Raw genomic sequence first — 16,211 nt, forward strand, 5'->3', positions numbered from 1 at the left:
GAGAATAAAAGGAAAATAGTAATAACGAGTTATCGAAACGATTAGCAATTGGAACGCTAGCAATTGACGGCTTTTGCTTAATTAATATCCGGTGTTACGCAAAAATTGTAACTGCGTCGACTGCAATCGAGAGAGAGAGAGAGAGAGAGAGAGAGAGAGAGAGAGAGAGAGAGAGAGATTTCGTTGGATTGGTTATCTGCGTTAACAGGTAAACGATTCGTGTCGTTCAACCGTAACACTTTCTGTACTTATACATGTTTCGTTTAACAATCGAATCACTGCTGTCCGCGATATTTCATTCTTCACCCTCTTTCAAGCTGTGTCCAATATCTAATCTTCTAACGTTGGAAATGATATATGGAATCGCTCTAGTTTCCTTCTTCGATCGTAATTATACGCCGACTTCGTAAACATCGAGACAATTAACGAACGATGAAAAACGTGAACCAACGTGCGGAATTGTGCGGAATTGCGACGACAAATTGATAGATCGATGAGCGTAGTCGATTATCACGTGTATTTGTTGCGAGAATCAGCGTTTTCAATTTCCATTATTCCTGTCATTAAATTTCGATCGAGCTTTATTAATTTTAGATTTGATCGGGAAACTTTCGAAATTTCACCTTTTTTTCCTTTTGGAAAAGAAAAGATTCGTTAAGTATGAAATTCTCTAGAGAGAAGCATTATTTATGTTATTTATTTATTAATGCAATTTTTACCTCCTCGAGGTAAACGCCTGGGTGCGTTACACTTTTTATATGTGATGATTAACGCGAATTTGATTAATAGAATGGCGTTCAATTTTATTAAACGAATCGCGGCTAATAATTCGAGAACTCGACGCTATCAATAAAATGAACATACTCGGTGGATTAAACCCCTTTGCTTTAGTTAGCGTGAAACGAGATTGAAAAAGCGCGAAAATTAGATTGACTGAATGATGCGATATAAAATAATGAAATAAATAATTTAAAATAATTATTATGAATATATATATATATATCTATCTATAAATTACATTATATTGCATTATATTACATAAATAAAAATCTAGAATCGCATTTAAAAACGATGAGGAAGATAAGAGTGAAGCAAATTAATATTTCTTCCTCGCAGCAGATCAATGTTCCTCTAATTCGTAGCAATTAAGAGAGAATTACGAATCCATCCTTTCTTCCATCCTTTATCGCGGCAGACATAACATTCCAGAAAAGTTACAGAATTAACGGGACGGAAGGCGTGCAATTTCCGTTCGATTCGTTAGACACTGCCGTTTTCCCCTTCGTGAAGAGCATTTTCCCCGTCGTCGCGAACATTAATTATCAGCGACCGCGCATCCTCTGTCAAGCTTAATGTTGGCGTGCCAAGCTATTAAATATCCGATGCCCGGCGAGGAATCCAATTTTCCCATAAGAGAAAAAAAGGCGCCTCTTTCGCGCGTATCACTCGATTTCGCGTGATTCGTCCGCTTCGAAGACGAAGGAGAGGAAACGTACGAGACGTTTTCCTCGCGCTCTTTATCATTTGCGAGAGAAATTGAGCAAAACGTGACGAAAAGTTTTCTGCAAAATGAAATTTATCGTTATTTATTAATTACATTACGATCCAACTTTATAATACACAGTTACTACTATTTCGTAATTTGTTACTGTTTTGTCTGACGATAGTTGAAAAAAAAACTTTAACGCTTAAAAATACGGAAAAGCTTGAAACTTTTCGCGCAATTGTTGCGAGCAGAGATTTGAAATTCGTTGGACGAAAAAGGGAGACGAATCGAATGAAAAGTAACAGCGCGTAAATTCAATTACGAATCATTCGCCTACGAAGGCGTTTCATTAAATAACGGCATCATTTCCACCATATCGTTCGCTCACGTTCATGATTAATCGTTGCTCGAGCGGAACTCGCTTACCCTCGTCGCACCCCCAAGATATCGTGAAAATATTCGTCGCGATCAAGGAGGATCGAAAGCTCGATGAGCTCGATGCCTGTACCAGGGGAGGGGGAGTATCTGGGTCATCTTTATAAAAGCCGGTTTATTACGTACCTGGCGTGTCCTCTGCCTTGCTTGAAGAAATTGATTCCATACTGTTGATTATCTTTTCCAGGCTAACCTGAGGACCTCTGCGTTTCATGCTCGTCGACACTTTGCATGCTTGCCGAGCAAAAATATTTCGACGAAAAAAAGAAAATAAAGTATTAAGCCGATTAGCTTCTCGTTTCCTCGAGACCTTTTGCCCCAAGGTCTCGTTAATCCTTCGTTAACGATTTAATTAGAATTAGCAATTTTGTTGAAAGATATTCGATGGAATCGACGTTTAACCTTTCGCACGATCCAGAGAAACCAACTAGCAATATATAATTAATAAGAATTAATCGATTTAACGACGTTTTATTCCTCGTTGAGAATGAATTCCTTTTTTCCTTCCTTTTTCATTTCAAAGAAACGAGAGAAACGAGAAAAGTTTTGTTTTTCGATTTTCCAGGGATGAGAAAATGCCTCTGTGATGTTGCATCGGAGCACATCATCGCGGCGCTGTAGAGCATCGCGGAACATGACCAATCTCGGCCATACCTCGCCGATCGCCGGACCAAGGGGGAGGCGCGCCAGCGTGGCAACCGACAAACCTGTCGACTTGCCACCGACGACTCTCAGAGGAACGATGGAACGTCAACGTTCGCCACGGGGCAGCATCGTGCCTGATATCGCTCTCGATATGGGAAACGGCGTCGAGGTTGTTTCACGATTAATCGTTACACTCCTCATTCCCACTTACACTCCTTTCCCCCTCTTGACGATATATAATTTCGTAGTAATTTCGTAGTATATTCTTCGCGTAACTACGATAACGATGATGCAAACCTGCTCTAAATATCGCGGATTGTAATAATATCTCAGAGGAGGGGGAAAGGGGGTAAAAAAGCTCGAACATCAAAGTAACGACCATTCCGAAATATCTCGAAACCTTCGAGACGAAACAAGTTTCCTCTTCAATCTTGGAAAACCGTTGCGACCCCCGTCAGAGACAAAAATTACTCCTCCTCGAGAATTCTTTTCCAACATCTTCCTCCTCTTCTTCTTCCTCTCCACAACGTAATCGACCTTAAAATTGGAGAGGACGAAAAATAGGGATCGTATCGATACCTACTTCTTCTTTCCACGCGATGCACGGAAATTGGCCAATGTCGTACGCACACATCCCGACGATTCCCTTTCTCTCAACGTTCTCCCCCACGTCGGAGAATGCCGAGACATCGTTCACCTTTCAGGCCATCAACCACAAGCCTCTGCCGGAGCGGGATCAATATGTCGACGCGAGGAACACGGTGTTCAACCAGAAGATGGCACGAAGCCCTCGAAACTCTCTGGTCCCGGACGATTACTACCGAGCACCCAGGAACGGAGGGGTGACGCGAAGCCCCCGAAACAGTTTGATCCCGGACGCGAACCTTGGGCCGGACATGCTCTACAGCTCGCGGCACTCGTTGCTCCCCGACCCACCCCCGTTGAGCCCTCGAAACTCATTGGTGGCGGACGTGACTCACAACAGGAGCCCCAGGAACAGCCTGGTCCCGTTGACCGGCTCGAGGACGTCGCTCATGTCCGAGAACGGGAACCTCGGCTCGAGTCGGAGCCCCCGCCACTCTTTGATACCCAACTGTTCGAGGAGCCCGCGGGGGAGCGTGACGAACATGGAGCTGGTCGATCGCAGCCCCCAGAGGAGCCCGAGGGGGTCCATTGCCTCCGAATGCTTGAATCAGAGCCCGAGAAGCTCCATCGTGCCGGCTTACGAGAGATCGTCGCGGGGGAGCATCGGCGTGAACGAGGCGGCGCACAGAGGATCGATCGGGGCCTCGAACGAGGAGGAGGCGAGGAGCCCGCGTCGCGGCATCGATCCCGAGCACGCGATCGACAGGACGCCGAGGGGCAGCCTGAGCGGATTGCAGGAGAGGAGAGGCACGAAGGCGAGCCTGATAGCGCAGGATCCGAGGAGAGGCTCGGCCGATCAAGGTGTGTATACGAGAATCTTTCTTATCGGAGGAACAGTGGATGGAATTTCCGTGTTCATGTCTCGTATTTATTTTTATTATGGAAAGATCGTTGGAAGATGAATAGAGCCGTGAGGTGTCAGCGTCGAGTTGGATTTTTCATTTTCGCGTCCGTTTTTGGATTTCTGTTTCTAAACTGGGGAGGATACGTTGGGAAAGAACGGGAGGGGAGGGGAGAGAGAGTTTCATCCGGCGTGAAAATTAAAATCGTTGCACCGCGTCGGGTCTTGCTGCGGTGCATTACACATCCGATAAAATAATTAATTCCCTGGATCCGGAGAATTGCCAGCCTACGCCGCAAACTCGAAACAGGATTATTCATTCAGAATTTTATAGCTCGATTCGACTCGATACCTCGTTAGAGCGACATCTCAAGGGGGCCGTAAATTTCATAGATTTTTGCCTAGGCTAGAATTTCATTAGATCGTCGATCTCGCGAGGTAATCCAAGCGGAGGAAAGCTCGAATTCGATCGTTAGCCAATTATCGATTAAAATAATGACAATAATAATGACGAATTTCTCTGTTTCGCGATGAAAATCGATTGTTGGAGGAAAGTTCGAGAAGCATTGGCTCGGATCGTTAGAACGCAGGAACTCTCTTAATGAACCGAATAATATCGGCTGATCGTCTGATCTATTACGGCCGAATGCGGCACGGATAACGATAGGAGCGAGTTAGCGTCAGTGGCTTCATCGGTTTTGACGCAACCGCATTAAGCTTTCTGAGCCAATCTCCCAAATGTGTACACAGCAGTTCGAGACAACTAGACTACTACTAGCACGGTTTAGCTCGGGATACGCGCTGTATAAATTAGGTGGGCCTAAAGCCATCGCGTGGATCGCGCACCGTTCGTCTATGAATATTGTTAACAGGATGCATCTTAGCTGTTATTGATATTTGACTTTGCCTCAAACCACGTCGAACCACGAATGAGCGACACGAGTATAACGCGAACTTCTACGTTTCTCTTTCCTTTGATAGCGAGCTTGCAATATTTTCGTGGAAAAATAATAAAAAATGAGTAAATAAATAAAAAAGAAAAAGTTTAGAGTTAACTTTCTAACAAAGAGAGTGGATAGATAATCGGACGCCCACTCGTTGAACGATTCGATGAACGATGATCTCGAAAAGGTTACGTTGATAAAAGTAGTTTACTCCGGAATTATATCTTTGAAAAGTGATAAATCATCGACGCGTTAAGGATTTAAACGGCATTCTTGGTAATCGACTCCTCTCCGGCCGGATTGGAAACGCCAGTTCTCTCTGAAACGAGAGCCACGATTTACGGAAAGGAAGCGGCCAACCAGTTAACAGGGGAAAAATTAATAATTGGATTTTGTCGTGCCGAGGATAAAGCGAATCGCTCGAAATTGCTCGTGTTTCTCCAACTGTGATATCTGCTTTCGATTTATTCCGATGTATTTTATTGCACCGATGCCGGGCAGCAATTCACTGGATTGCGAATTCAAAACACGATTGGTAGATTAAAAAATGGGAGAGGGGAGGGTAAGACGAGAATGGTTTCGTCAGAGGCTCTATTTATTTTTTAATAGAAAAAGAATTATTTATTCCCTGCGATTAAGGTATTGTTCACCTGTTATTGTGGAAAGAAGTCTCGCGAAAGGAATCCGATTAATGATTAATGTGCCTATTTTCACGCCTATTTTTCTGTTTCATGATCAACCCATATATCAATCCAAAACGACGATCTATATATAAACCTCGATGCATTAACGTAGGTATAGAATCCGGGGCAGAGTTGGGCATCGACCCGTTGAAAAAGTAATTAAAATCTCGGATAACGAGTACTTTAAGTAATTACTAAGTGATATTTATTCCTAGCTATATATCGAAGTAAACTTTATTCATAACTATTAAATTTTGAACGATCCATCATTGGATTCCACAATATGCTATCAATATACAAATTTATCAGTATATACAATATATTTTTATTATCAGTATATACAATATACAAATTATATTATATTAATTATCAGTATATACAATATACAAATTATATCAGTATACAAATTTTTTTACAACGATAGTTTAATTTATAAATGTAATTGTGCGTACACGAATAAACTAGACGTACTATATATTATATATTAATATCTTATATCAAGATAATTTATAGTTTCGAAGATGTTTCATTCTTGAATATTTATCCTGATCCATAACTTCGTAAATGAAAATAATTTTTACGATTTCGAAAAAGCAGCGTTTGAAATAAAGAATACAGACAGACTCGTGCGCCTCTCTCGAGACTTCTTTCCACCGGTGAACATATATATATATATATATATATATTTCAAGATTTCGGCAATGTTTGTGCAGGAGTAAACGGGAATCGAAATTCCTCCCCTTCTCGGGAGAGGAAGGAGGTGAACACGGGAAGTGTCAAATCCCGCGGAAGCACGGTCCAGATCAATTTAGGATATGGGCCAAACACGTTCGAGGATTCCAGGCGGGCCAGCAGCTCCGTGTCCCAGGTACGACGTGCATTTCTCCTTCCCTCGCGCGCCATCCGATATTTATTGCGCGTGAAAAAAGAAGAAAGAAAAAAACAAAATATTCGAAAAGAAAGAACACGAAGTGGAAAAATTGGTTTTTCTCCTCGCGCGAGATAATAGCACCTCTTGAAAGCCTCGAAAAACCTTCCTTTTTAGGAAAATTTCGTTAGACAAAGTACGAGTACAACGCGGTTACAATTTCTCGAAAGCCTTTGTTCGCAGTTTGTGAATACGTTCGGTATTCTTCCGCGAAACAATTTTTCTTTTTTTTCTTTTTTTAATTTCTATTAATTTAATTTTTAACGTTTTACGCCACTATTCCATCTCTACGTGAAATATCGTTGCACAGAATGTTTCGTGTACTCCCTTCCCAATGATGATTTCACTCCGCTTCTACTACGAGGGGGTATTCATGGTATCAACGCGGAGATACCACTCGAAATAAAATATTCCACGCGCGCACCACCGCCCGAAAATCGTTTTCTTTCTTTCTTTCTTTCTTTCTTTCTTTCTTTCTTTTTTCTTTTTCCGCATCGTCGACCCGGTTATTGAATTTCGTTAGCAAGAACGATGTACATCGTTGGAATTTTAGCAGGGTAACATGCTACGATACGTACGGCAATTTCACCGCGAGATACGACCGCGTATTTTTCATCCTGTCGCATATTTCGCGATCTTATGTCCCATCTTCTTGGCCGAGAAGGTTTACGAACGATATAACGAACTGGCTCGTGTCGTGCGTGTGCATGTGTGTATGCGTGCGCGCGCCAGCCAGCCCCTTACAGGGGCAAAGAAATAACCGAGTCGTAAAAAGCATACGGGCCGCACGTTGGATCGAAACGACTGGTTATTCGAATAAATCGAATATAACAAATAATATAATATAATATAAAAAACGACGATTCGAAAAATCTTTCGCTTCGATCTTTTTTTTTTCAATTAGCCAGTTTTCGAACTCTTTCAACTTTCGCGAGTCGATAACGCGAGTGATGTGCAAATTTAAAGTACAAATTTTCACCTTTTCCGTCGTAATTTCGAAAAAGCTTGCGGCTTATCCAGCTCCTGAGTTGCTTCGAAACCACGGAAAATCGGTTCGGTTTCCCTGCCTCCCCCTTGCTTTGTCGACAAAGCACTTGGAACATTGAAATTGAAGTGGGCTCCTCTCGTGTTACGATGGAGGTGGAACCCGTCGGTTAACCCGTGTCGACGCTCAGTTTTCAGGTGACGAGTCGCGGCGTCTTTTCGCGAACGGCGCCAAAGTGGCTGAGAACACGGCGGAGAACAGGAATCTGGGCGTGATTACCTACGGTTCCGTGGTGTTCCAGCTGAAGGACGCGAACCTGGAGGCGAACAACATCTGCGACTTCGTGTTCCGCGGAATGAGGGTCGTGTGCAGGACGAGGGTCGTTACCGTGTGCCTGTTCTGCCTGTCGGCAGTCCCGATCCTCATGTTGATTTACGGTGAGTGAAGAAAATTGAACAACCATCCCCTGTTGGGCCCGCTCGAATCCTTGAAATATTTTCATTGGGCCTTGATTCAACTCGATTGGAAGAGGGCGAGTCGTTTCGATTCAAATTAGAAACGGGCCGAGGGAAGGGAAATGAAATTTTTTTGTCTTAGAAAAGCTTAGTTGAATTGCGTAAAATATGTAAAAAAATATGTAGCAAACACGTGGCAAGTTCCACGTTACGAGTCGAGTCGAATCGATACTCGGCTTATAAGCGGTTATCAATAAATTAGTCGAAGCGAAACTTGGAGAAACCTGTCGTCATTCGTAACGTTATCACCTATGCTACGTTTTGTTAACGATCAACTTGATAGAGGATCTTAAGAGTGTCGCGAAGAGTTTCTTCATCCTTGGGCATCGATGAATGAAAAATCGAGAAAAATTGTTTCGCATTCTTTCGAGGAAAATCCATTTTTCGAAACTCTCGAACTCCCCGTTTTCATATCGCAAACTGAATCGCGATAATATAGAAATAGCGTGCGCGAAGGATCTTTTTTTATTTATTTATTTTTTTTCCCCTACCTACAAAAACCTCTCGATTCGTAAATTACTTTCACGAAAGATATACACGTATATATATAGAACACATGAAATTTGCATATGATTCGACGTTAATGCAGTGGAAATGCGCCGGTGATGTGAAAGCAGCTTGTTAACCTTGGTTCGCATTAATTTCTAACGTAGGTCACGATGACCCTTTTAACGCGATTCCCTATTCCTCCTGCTTGTAATTCGATCATCCGTTCTATTCTAAACGCGAGAACGATGAAAAATGAAACCGCGAAAATCCCGACACATGTATTAAACTCCTTCTCTAAACTCGATAAACCGTAACGAAGCTACGTCAAACCAAAGCTTGGACCGACCAAAGCCCGCTCCTCGAAAATTAATCAAAATTAATCAACACACGCAATTCCCTCCAACTTGGAAAGAAAACTGCGAATATTAGCCAACCCAAATGCGAATAACAAGAAACTGGATCGTGAGATTGGAATTTGAAAACAGTGATCGAAGGATCTGTCACGATTCGAGCCACGAATCTCCCCGAGATTCTGAATCGCGCCCCCATTGTTTCCCAAGCTAATTGAGTCCCCGCGACACGCGAACCGCGCGCTACTTACGACACGCGAAACGTACTCCCTCGCTCCCCCCGCGGCTCACCAACGATCCCACCAACCCGCGTTTATCGCGAGCAACATCGCCCACGGTACGTTCACCTTTTTCGCCGAGCGTAGAACGTTCCTAGAATCGATAAAAACGACGCTGCTGCTTCGTAGAAGCGGGAAAATTACGTGTGTGTGTCGGTGAACGTGTTTCTACCACGTAAGAGAAGATTTATAGCCGCGTTGCGGTAACCGAAAGCCCCTGGAAACCTAGGATGATTCGTTGATCGATGGTTCGTTATCCCGCGATTCTAACGAGCAACTTTTGCTCCAACAGAAAATTACGCGATCGTCACGTTCTCTCAGGAATGAGAATTTTTTTTATCGAATCGACGAAATGCCTTTCTTCATTATTTATCGTTATTATTCGTATACTTGTTTATTACGGATGGAATAATTCTTTTCTATTGTCGAACGTACGTGTTGAAAATGCGTGAAAATCAAGATCGCACACGGTGACACGACGCATTGTGGTCCATCTACGATCAACCAGCAATTAAGATGATAATCGTAAGATAGAGGGAGCAACGGCGAAGAATGCATCGGGCGTGCGATGGTTGGCACGCAACCCTAGTTAAGTATCGAAATAGGACGCGACACAGTGAGCGAAAGTCAGGCGAGCTTCGTTGCATTATTCAAGCTGGGAAGCGCGAAAACTTTTTGATATCGATCCATCCGTTTTGCCAATTCGATAAGTAACCGGGAAAAAGAGTTTTGGGATTGGGATTCCGACGGGAATGCACGCGAAACACGAGAGCGAATTGAGAAAAATTTCCTTTTCCCGCAGGTTGGAATTACTCGAAAGACTGTCCAAAGGAGCCAAGGATACCCATGTACCTGGTGATCGGTGGAACATTCGGAACCATGCTCATGATGTTGCTCATCTACTCGCAGATACAGTCGAGGAGGCCGGAAATGCCCCCGGTTCCATCCAACAGGCCCCAAATTTCCTTCATGAAATTGATCATCATCGTCTTATCATGCTTCCTGCTCGGCTGGTTCGTGATGGGTGAGTCGGAGGAAGAAATTTTTCCTTCGTTTCGTGAGAGAACACGCCACGCTTGTGCGGATACTGATATATCTGGATTAAATTTTGCTTCGCTATGGGCAAAATTTAATAGTTGAAGTTAGTCGAATAAAGTTTTACTTCTGCTCAGTTCTACTTCCATAATTTATTATTGTACGGAAACGTAATAATAATAATAATAATAATAATAATAATAATAATACGAAAGGGTCGAGGTTACGTGAAAAGCGGATCAACTGTATAATAGCTGCTGAATAAATATTATTTAAACGTTTTAATAAGTAATCGCTTAATGTAACTTTATTCGAACGACCAACTCTATATAGAGAGGAATGGATCGATCACGTGACGCTTAATCGTCCCCGTGTTTTAATGCTTTTGTCACGACGAGTCTCGACGTTTTAACGACTGACGCACCGCGTACGCGATTCGATAGAGAGAGAGAGAACGCTCAAAGCGATTCACGATGGAAATATAATTTTTTGAGGATGATTCTGTTCGAATAATACAAAAAAAAAAAAAAGGAAAAAAAAAAAAGAACGAATGTTAAAGAATGTTCGGATAATAAAATGCTCCCGATTCTCTCATCGTACCGGACATCGAGCGAGCGTATTTGTTTTTTTTCATTCGCGAAACGACGCGAGCAAAAACGATCGATCGTGTTCCGCCACGGTAATTACCAGACACTGGTGCTGGTAAGCTGCTCCGATGTGTGTAACCTAATTTTCGTTCGTGATCGCGCCTAGTTATAAACGTGTGTGTATATATATATATATATATATATATACAAACATAATTGCGTCCATTTAAAAAAAACTGGCGAGCCTCCAACTTTAACTTCTTTTTTTGTTTCCGTTTATCTTTACGTGTTTCTCCATACGCTATAGAGTCGAACGTGACATGCTCGTTTAACGTTTCGTACGCGAGAAATTCTTTGGCGGAAACTCGATCCTTTCGCCGATTCTCCACATTTTCCAAACGATCGACGACCGATCCGTGACGACACGAATTTCTGTCGCAGGGAATTATTGGATACTTCACATCATGTGGCCATCGTACACGTTCCTGTTGCACACTCCGAACGACCACTGTCACAAAACGCTCTACATGTTCTCCCTGGTGCATCTCGGCGTGATGTACATCACGTTCGGGATCATGCTACTCGTGGTAACCGTGCTGGCGTCTTTCAGAATCCTAGCCTGCCCGTTATCGGAAAGGTAAGCTCGAGGCCGTGGAACCCGTCGTCCGTGGTTCGTGGCGCTCGATCCGACACCCGTTTCACCCTGATACGAATCCGCGGATCCACGCAGGGTGGAGCGTGAAATCACTGTGTGAAGCTACTGGTATTCGACGCGATTGTTAGCCAACGATGCGTTAAACCGCCGCTTCCCATTGTGCTCGTACGTGCGCGTTCGGCAAATCGAATCGAAATAGGAATTTCTGGTGCGCGTAAACCGCACGCGAGGAAGGTGAAACGTCGAAACGTGGGGAGAGGAGGTGGAACGTGGAGGGAGGGGAAAAAAAAAGGAGAAAAGTTGTGCGCGTTTCAAAGCAACGAGCATAGATAGAAATAACCGTTCTCCCTCTGTTTTCCGTGGGATTCGCTTGATAGAAGCTTCGAAGCGAAAGTTCAAGGGTTACGAAGCTCCATCAATATTGATACTTCGATACGCTCTTTGTTGCAGAGATTGTTCGTTGCGGCCGTGGCTTACGCTCGAAATGTGTAATAGAATTAAACGGGACGAAACGGAGACCAGCGTGGTGCACGGATTCATCTCCATCTGTGCAAAATTCTATTCAAAATTGGACCGATTCCGTTTCGATGTAATTGATAAGATCGTACAACGAATAATTAACAGTTGTACCCCTCATCAATTGTCTCAATTTCTATATATGAATGAATAGTACGGAATATCATTTATTCAATTTTTTTCACGAAAAAATGCAATCTCAGAAAAATCGTATCGCGGAAAGTCAAGTCGCTTTGGACACCGCCATTCGATTAATTTGGATCGTATTCAGTCTAGCAAGAGACAAATCCTTTTTACGCGTGTGTATTGGGTCTTTTTACGAAAAAATGCAATCTCAGAAAAATTGTATCACGAAAAATCAAATCGCTTTGGACACCGATTAATCTGGATTCGGCCTAGTAAGAGACGTGGACGAACTCTTGCGTTGTGTAATCGAGATATTCTATTGGATCTTTTCACGAAAAAATGCAATCTCAGAAAAATCGTATCGCGAAAAGTCAAGTCGCTTTGGATTAATTTGGATCGTATTCAGCCTAGCAAGAGACGAATCTTTTCTGTGCGTGTAATTGATGTATTCTAGGGTATTGGATCTTTTCACGAAAAAATGCAATCTCAGAAAAATCGTATCGCGAAAAGTCAAATCGCTTTGTACACCGCCACTCGATTAATTTAAAACTTGTATCGCGAAAAGTCGCTTTGAATTAATTTGGATCGTATTCTAGCAAGAAACGAATCTTTTCTGTGCGTGTAATTGATGTATTCTAGGGTATTGGATCTTTTCACGAAAAAATGCAATCTTAGAAAAATCGTATCGCGAAAAGTCAAATCGCTTTGGACACCGATTAATCTGGATCGAATTCGGCCCAACAAGAGACGAACCCGCGCGTGTGTATTTTAAGGTATTGAATCTTTTCACAAAAAAAGGCAATCTCAGAAAAATTGTATCGCGAAAAGTCAAATCGTTTTGTACATTGCCATTAAAATTTAAAAATTGTATTGCGAAAAATCAAGTCTTAATTTGAATCGAATTTGGCCTAGCAAGAGACGAACTCTTCCCGCGCGTTGTAATTGAGATATTCTAGGGAATCTTTTCACGAAAAAAGGCAATCTCAGAAAAATCGTATCGCGAAAAGTCAAATCGTTTTGTACATTGCCATTCGATTAAAATTTAAAAATTGTATTGCGAAAAATCAAGTCTTAATTTGAATCGAATTTGGCCTAGCAAGAGACGAACTCTTCCCGCGCGTTGTAATTGAGATATTCTAGGGAATCTTTTCAAAAAAGGCAATCTCAGAAAAATCGTATCGCGAAAAGTCAAGTCGCTTTGGACACCACCATTGGATTAATTTAAAACTTGTATCGCGAAAAGTCGCTTTGAATTAATTTGGATCGTATTCAGCCTAGCAAGAGACGAATCTTTTCTGTGCGTGATGTATTCTAGGGTATTGGATCTTTTCACGAAAAAATGCAATCTTAGAAAAATTGTATCGCGAAAAGTCAAATCGTTTTGTACATTGCCATTCGATTAAAATTTAAAAATTGTATTGCGAAAAATCAAGTCTTAATTTGAATCGAATTTGGCCTAGCAAGAGACGAACTCTTCCCGCGCGTTGTAATTAAGATATTCTAGGGAATCTTTTCAAAAAAGGCAATCTCAAAAAATTCGTATCGCGAAAAGTCAAGTCGCTTTGGACACCGATTAATCCCTATCGAATTCGGCCCAACAAGAGACGAACCCTTCCCGCGCGTGTAATCGAGGTATTTTAGGATATTGGGTCAGAGCGTAGATGTACTGAGGGTATTTCGCATGCATGCGACGCGAAAGCCAAATATTCTATACCCGGAAAGCAATCAGCCCGCCCCAGCGTACACGTGCACGCTAACTGGATCTACGTGCAAAATAGTAGGTCAACGAATTTGGTCGCGTGTCGGCGCTGGTAAGGCTCGTAAATACGAGGAGGCCACGGTGCAGAAATGGCCGCGTCGATGAACCGAACATTCTCGTTTGCGTTGCGTGGAAAACACCGCTGCTTTTCTCCCATCTCCCGTTTCCTCGTGTGTCTTTCCTCCGTGCTAAACGCCGGTTCGCGTGTCGGGCAGATCGATCGGGGAAAGAATTGCGCGACACGCATACCTTAGTTAAACGATACGCGAGCTTGCAGGGTCCTCGTTTCAGATTCTCGAATCGATCTTAACGAGCGGTGATATATTGCGTTTCCGTTTCGAGTCGGAGCAGCTGTTATTATTACTTGTAACTCTCGAGGATCGAGGGAAAAGTGGCGATAAAATTGTTTCAAAATTCGCGATTTTCCGATTTTATCGGCTAATCTCTCTCGGTCTTGGATCGAGAGAGAGACAATTTTACGGATAATTCGGATAAAAACGAAGCGTGTAACTCGATATGACGAATTGAGGAGAGCGTAATTTATGGGGACGGAAAACAGTGATGTTTCTTGGAGAAATAGAGTGTCGCTGCGGAAAGAAGATGGCCGATGCTAACCTTTCGTAACGAAAAACCATCGATCAAGGGGAATGTTAAATAATCGTGTGAAATATTAAGACCGTGAAGAAATATCGTGAACGTGTGCAACGATTCGAGGCGTGAAACGAATTACACCGAGTAGCGGTAAACTGCTACACCAGCGCTCGATACTCCTCCGATATTTCCTATATAAAATTTTAATATCTCTCGAACATCTTCGATCATTCGTGTTTCAGATTTGAATAAAAACTTGCTGCGTTGACGCGAACACGTTGTCCATATTGGACACATGGTGGCGTCGTTTCGGTTCCACCTCCCTCGAAGGAGATACCCTACGAGAGAAGAACGTTTCGAAAATCTTTGTCAAAAATTTTCCAAGACTCCTTGAAACATCCTTTTCTCGCGGTCATTTTCAATTCGGTCAATTTATTTATCTGCGAGATAGTACAAAGTACGTACAATCTACGTTTTATCATCGACTCGTGTCGACTTCTTTTTCCAGATACAAATAACCGCAGGAGTTCTTTACTCGCGTAAGAGAGGTGGTGGGCGAGAAAGGGCGGGCGAAGGATGGGCCGGAGAGCGTCGTCCAAGGGCAACTTCTGAAGGGTGTCATAAAGGGGAGCGAGTATCGCGCGAAACAACGAAACGGCGACATCGTTTCCAACGACGAGATTAATCGCGATAAATCTAACCTGTCGGATCGTGATCTCGCCCCGTCCAATGGAAAAGGGGTACACTTTCGATTGAGCTTGGGCTGCGACGTCGATTCGAGCAATGGCGACCAACGGCGCTTCGTAACTTAGCAAACCTTGCGAGGATCGAGTTTCAAAGAGGAGGAGGATCCTGTCGATCGTAAACAATATCGCCGTAAAATCTGACTAAAGTTACCTAGATTCGAGGGAGGGAGGGGGGGGGGGAAACCTTTCGAGAAAGATTTATCCTTGCTGACTCTCTGATTGCAATTAATTCGTTCTTACCGATTTGATCAAAACCGTTAACGAAGAAGAATGAATTTCGGGGAAAAATCGAACGTTTCCCAGCCAAGATGAAACGGAAATTCCCATTCCACGAAACGGAAGAGAATAAACGTGATATACGTTCCTGGCTAATTAAACGTGGGTGCGTTCCATCTGCTCAGAATCCACGAGACTACGACTTGGTGGAAACGTGGTCTATTGTTTATCGTATTATCGGATTTCGCGTTTAGAAAATTTTGCCTTCGTGATACGGGGGAGATTAATAAATTTTGAATTCGCTTTGAGAACGAATGATAAAGGAAAGGATGATAAACAAAAGTCTCGTCGATTCAAAGTCGATCGCGAGACAGGCTGCCATTCGATTAAACCGAAATTAATTCATCGAATCCATAAGGGGAACGAGAGGTTCCTCTTGTGAATTATTTGGAAGAAAGGAGCCGCGAATAGTGCGCAGCAAAGAAGAAAATAGATCAAAAGATTCCCTATATTTGCCTATACGTTAAGGATTACAGAAAACTAAACGGTTAACCGGAGGAGATTTTACATATAGAGGATCTCGCAAAGAAACTCGTCAGAGAGAGGAAGCTTGATAAATCGATAATATTTATCAAAGGGATCGAAGGTAAGCCTTTGTCTTTTCTTTTTTTTCTTTCTTTCTTTCTTTCTTCCTTTTCTTCGACATTTTCGAACGTTTCGAAAATTCGCGCTCGATGAAGTTTCTAACCAAACGGA

At 42.8% G+C, this 16,211-nt stretch overlaps 1 protein-coding gene across 1 annotated transcript; it reads left to right on the plus strand.

The window, feature by feature from the left end:
* Positions 1–2,507: 2,507 nt before the first annotated feature.
* Positions 2,508–15,652, plus strand: LOC122719057. Its single transcript, XM_043944588.1, has 7 exons — positions 2,508–2,735; positions 3,271–4,012; positions 6,393–6,547; positions 7,783–8,029; positions 10,027–10,248; positions 11,288–11,483; positions 15,002–15,652. Exons 1-7 carry the CDS (start codon positions 2,508–2,510, stop codon positions 15,009–15,011), a joined length of 1,800 nt encoding a protein of 599 aa, XP_043800523.1. The 3' UTR covers positions 15,012–15,652.
* Positions 15,653–16,211: the final 559 nt, after the last annotated feature.

The sequence above is a fragment of the Apis laboriosa genome, unplaced genomic scaffold, assembly GCF_014066325.1.
Source record: "Apis laboriosa isolate Shangri-la unplaced genomic scaffold, ASM1406632v1 scaffold11_cov152, whole genome shotgun sequence".
In the NCBI taxonomy this organism is placed as follows: domain Eukaryota; kingdom Metazoa; phylum Arthropoda; class Insecta; order Hymenoptera; family Apidae; genus Apis; species Apis laboriosa.

Bases quoted from the DNA above. Each gene is read 5' to 3' on its own strand.
- LOC122719057 (XM_043944588.1), top strand. From the start codon at position 2,508: ATGTTGCATCGGAGCACATCATCGCGGCGCTGTAGAGCATCGCGGAAC. The intron at 2,736-3,270 runs GTTGTTTCACGA...TTCACCTTTCAG, and splicing joins ATATGGGAAACGGCGTCGAG to GCCATCAACCACAAGCCTCT. The intron at 8,030-10,026 runs GTGAGTGAAGAA...CTTTTCCCGCAG, and splicing joins GATCCTCATGTTGATTTACG to GTTGGAATTACTCGAAAGAC.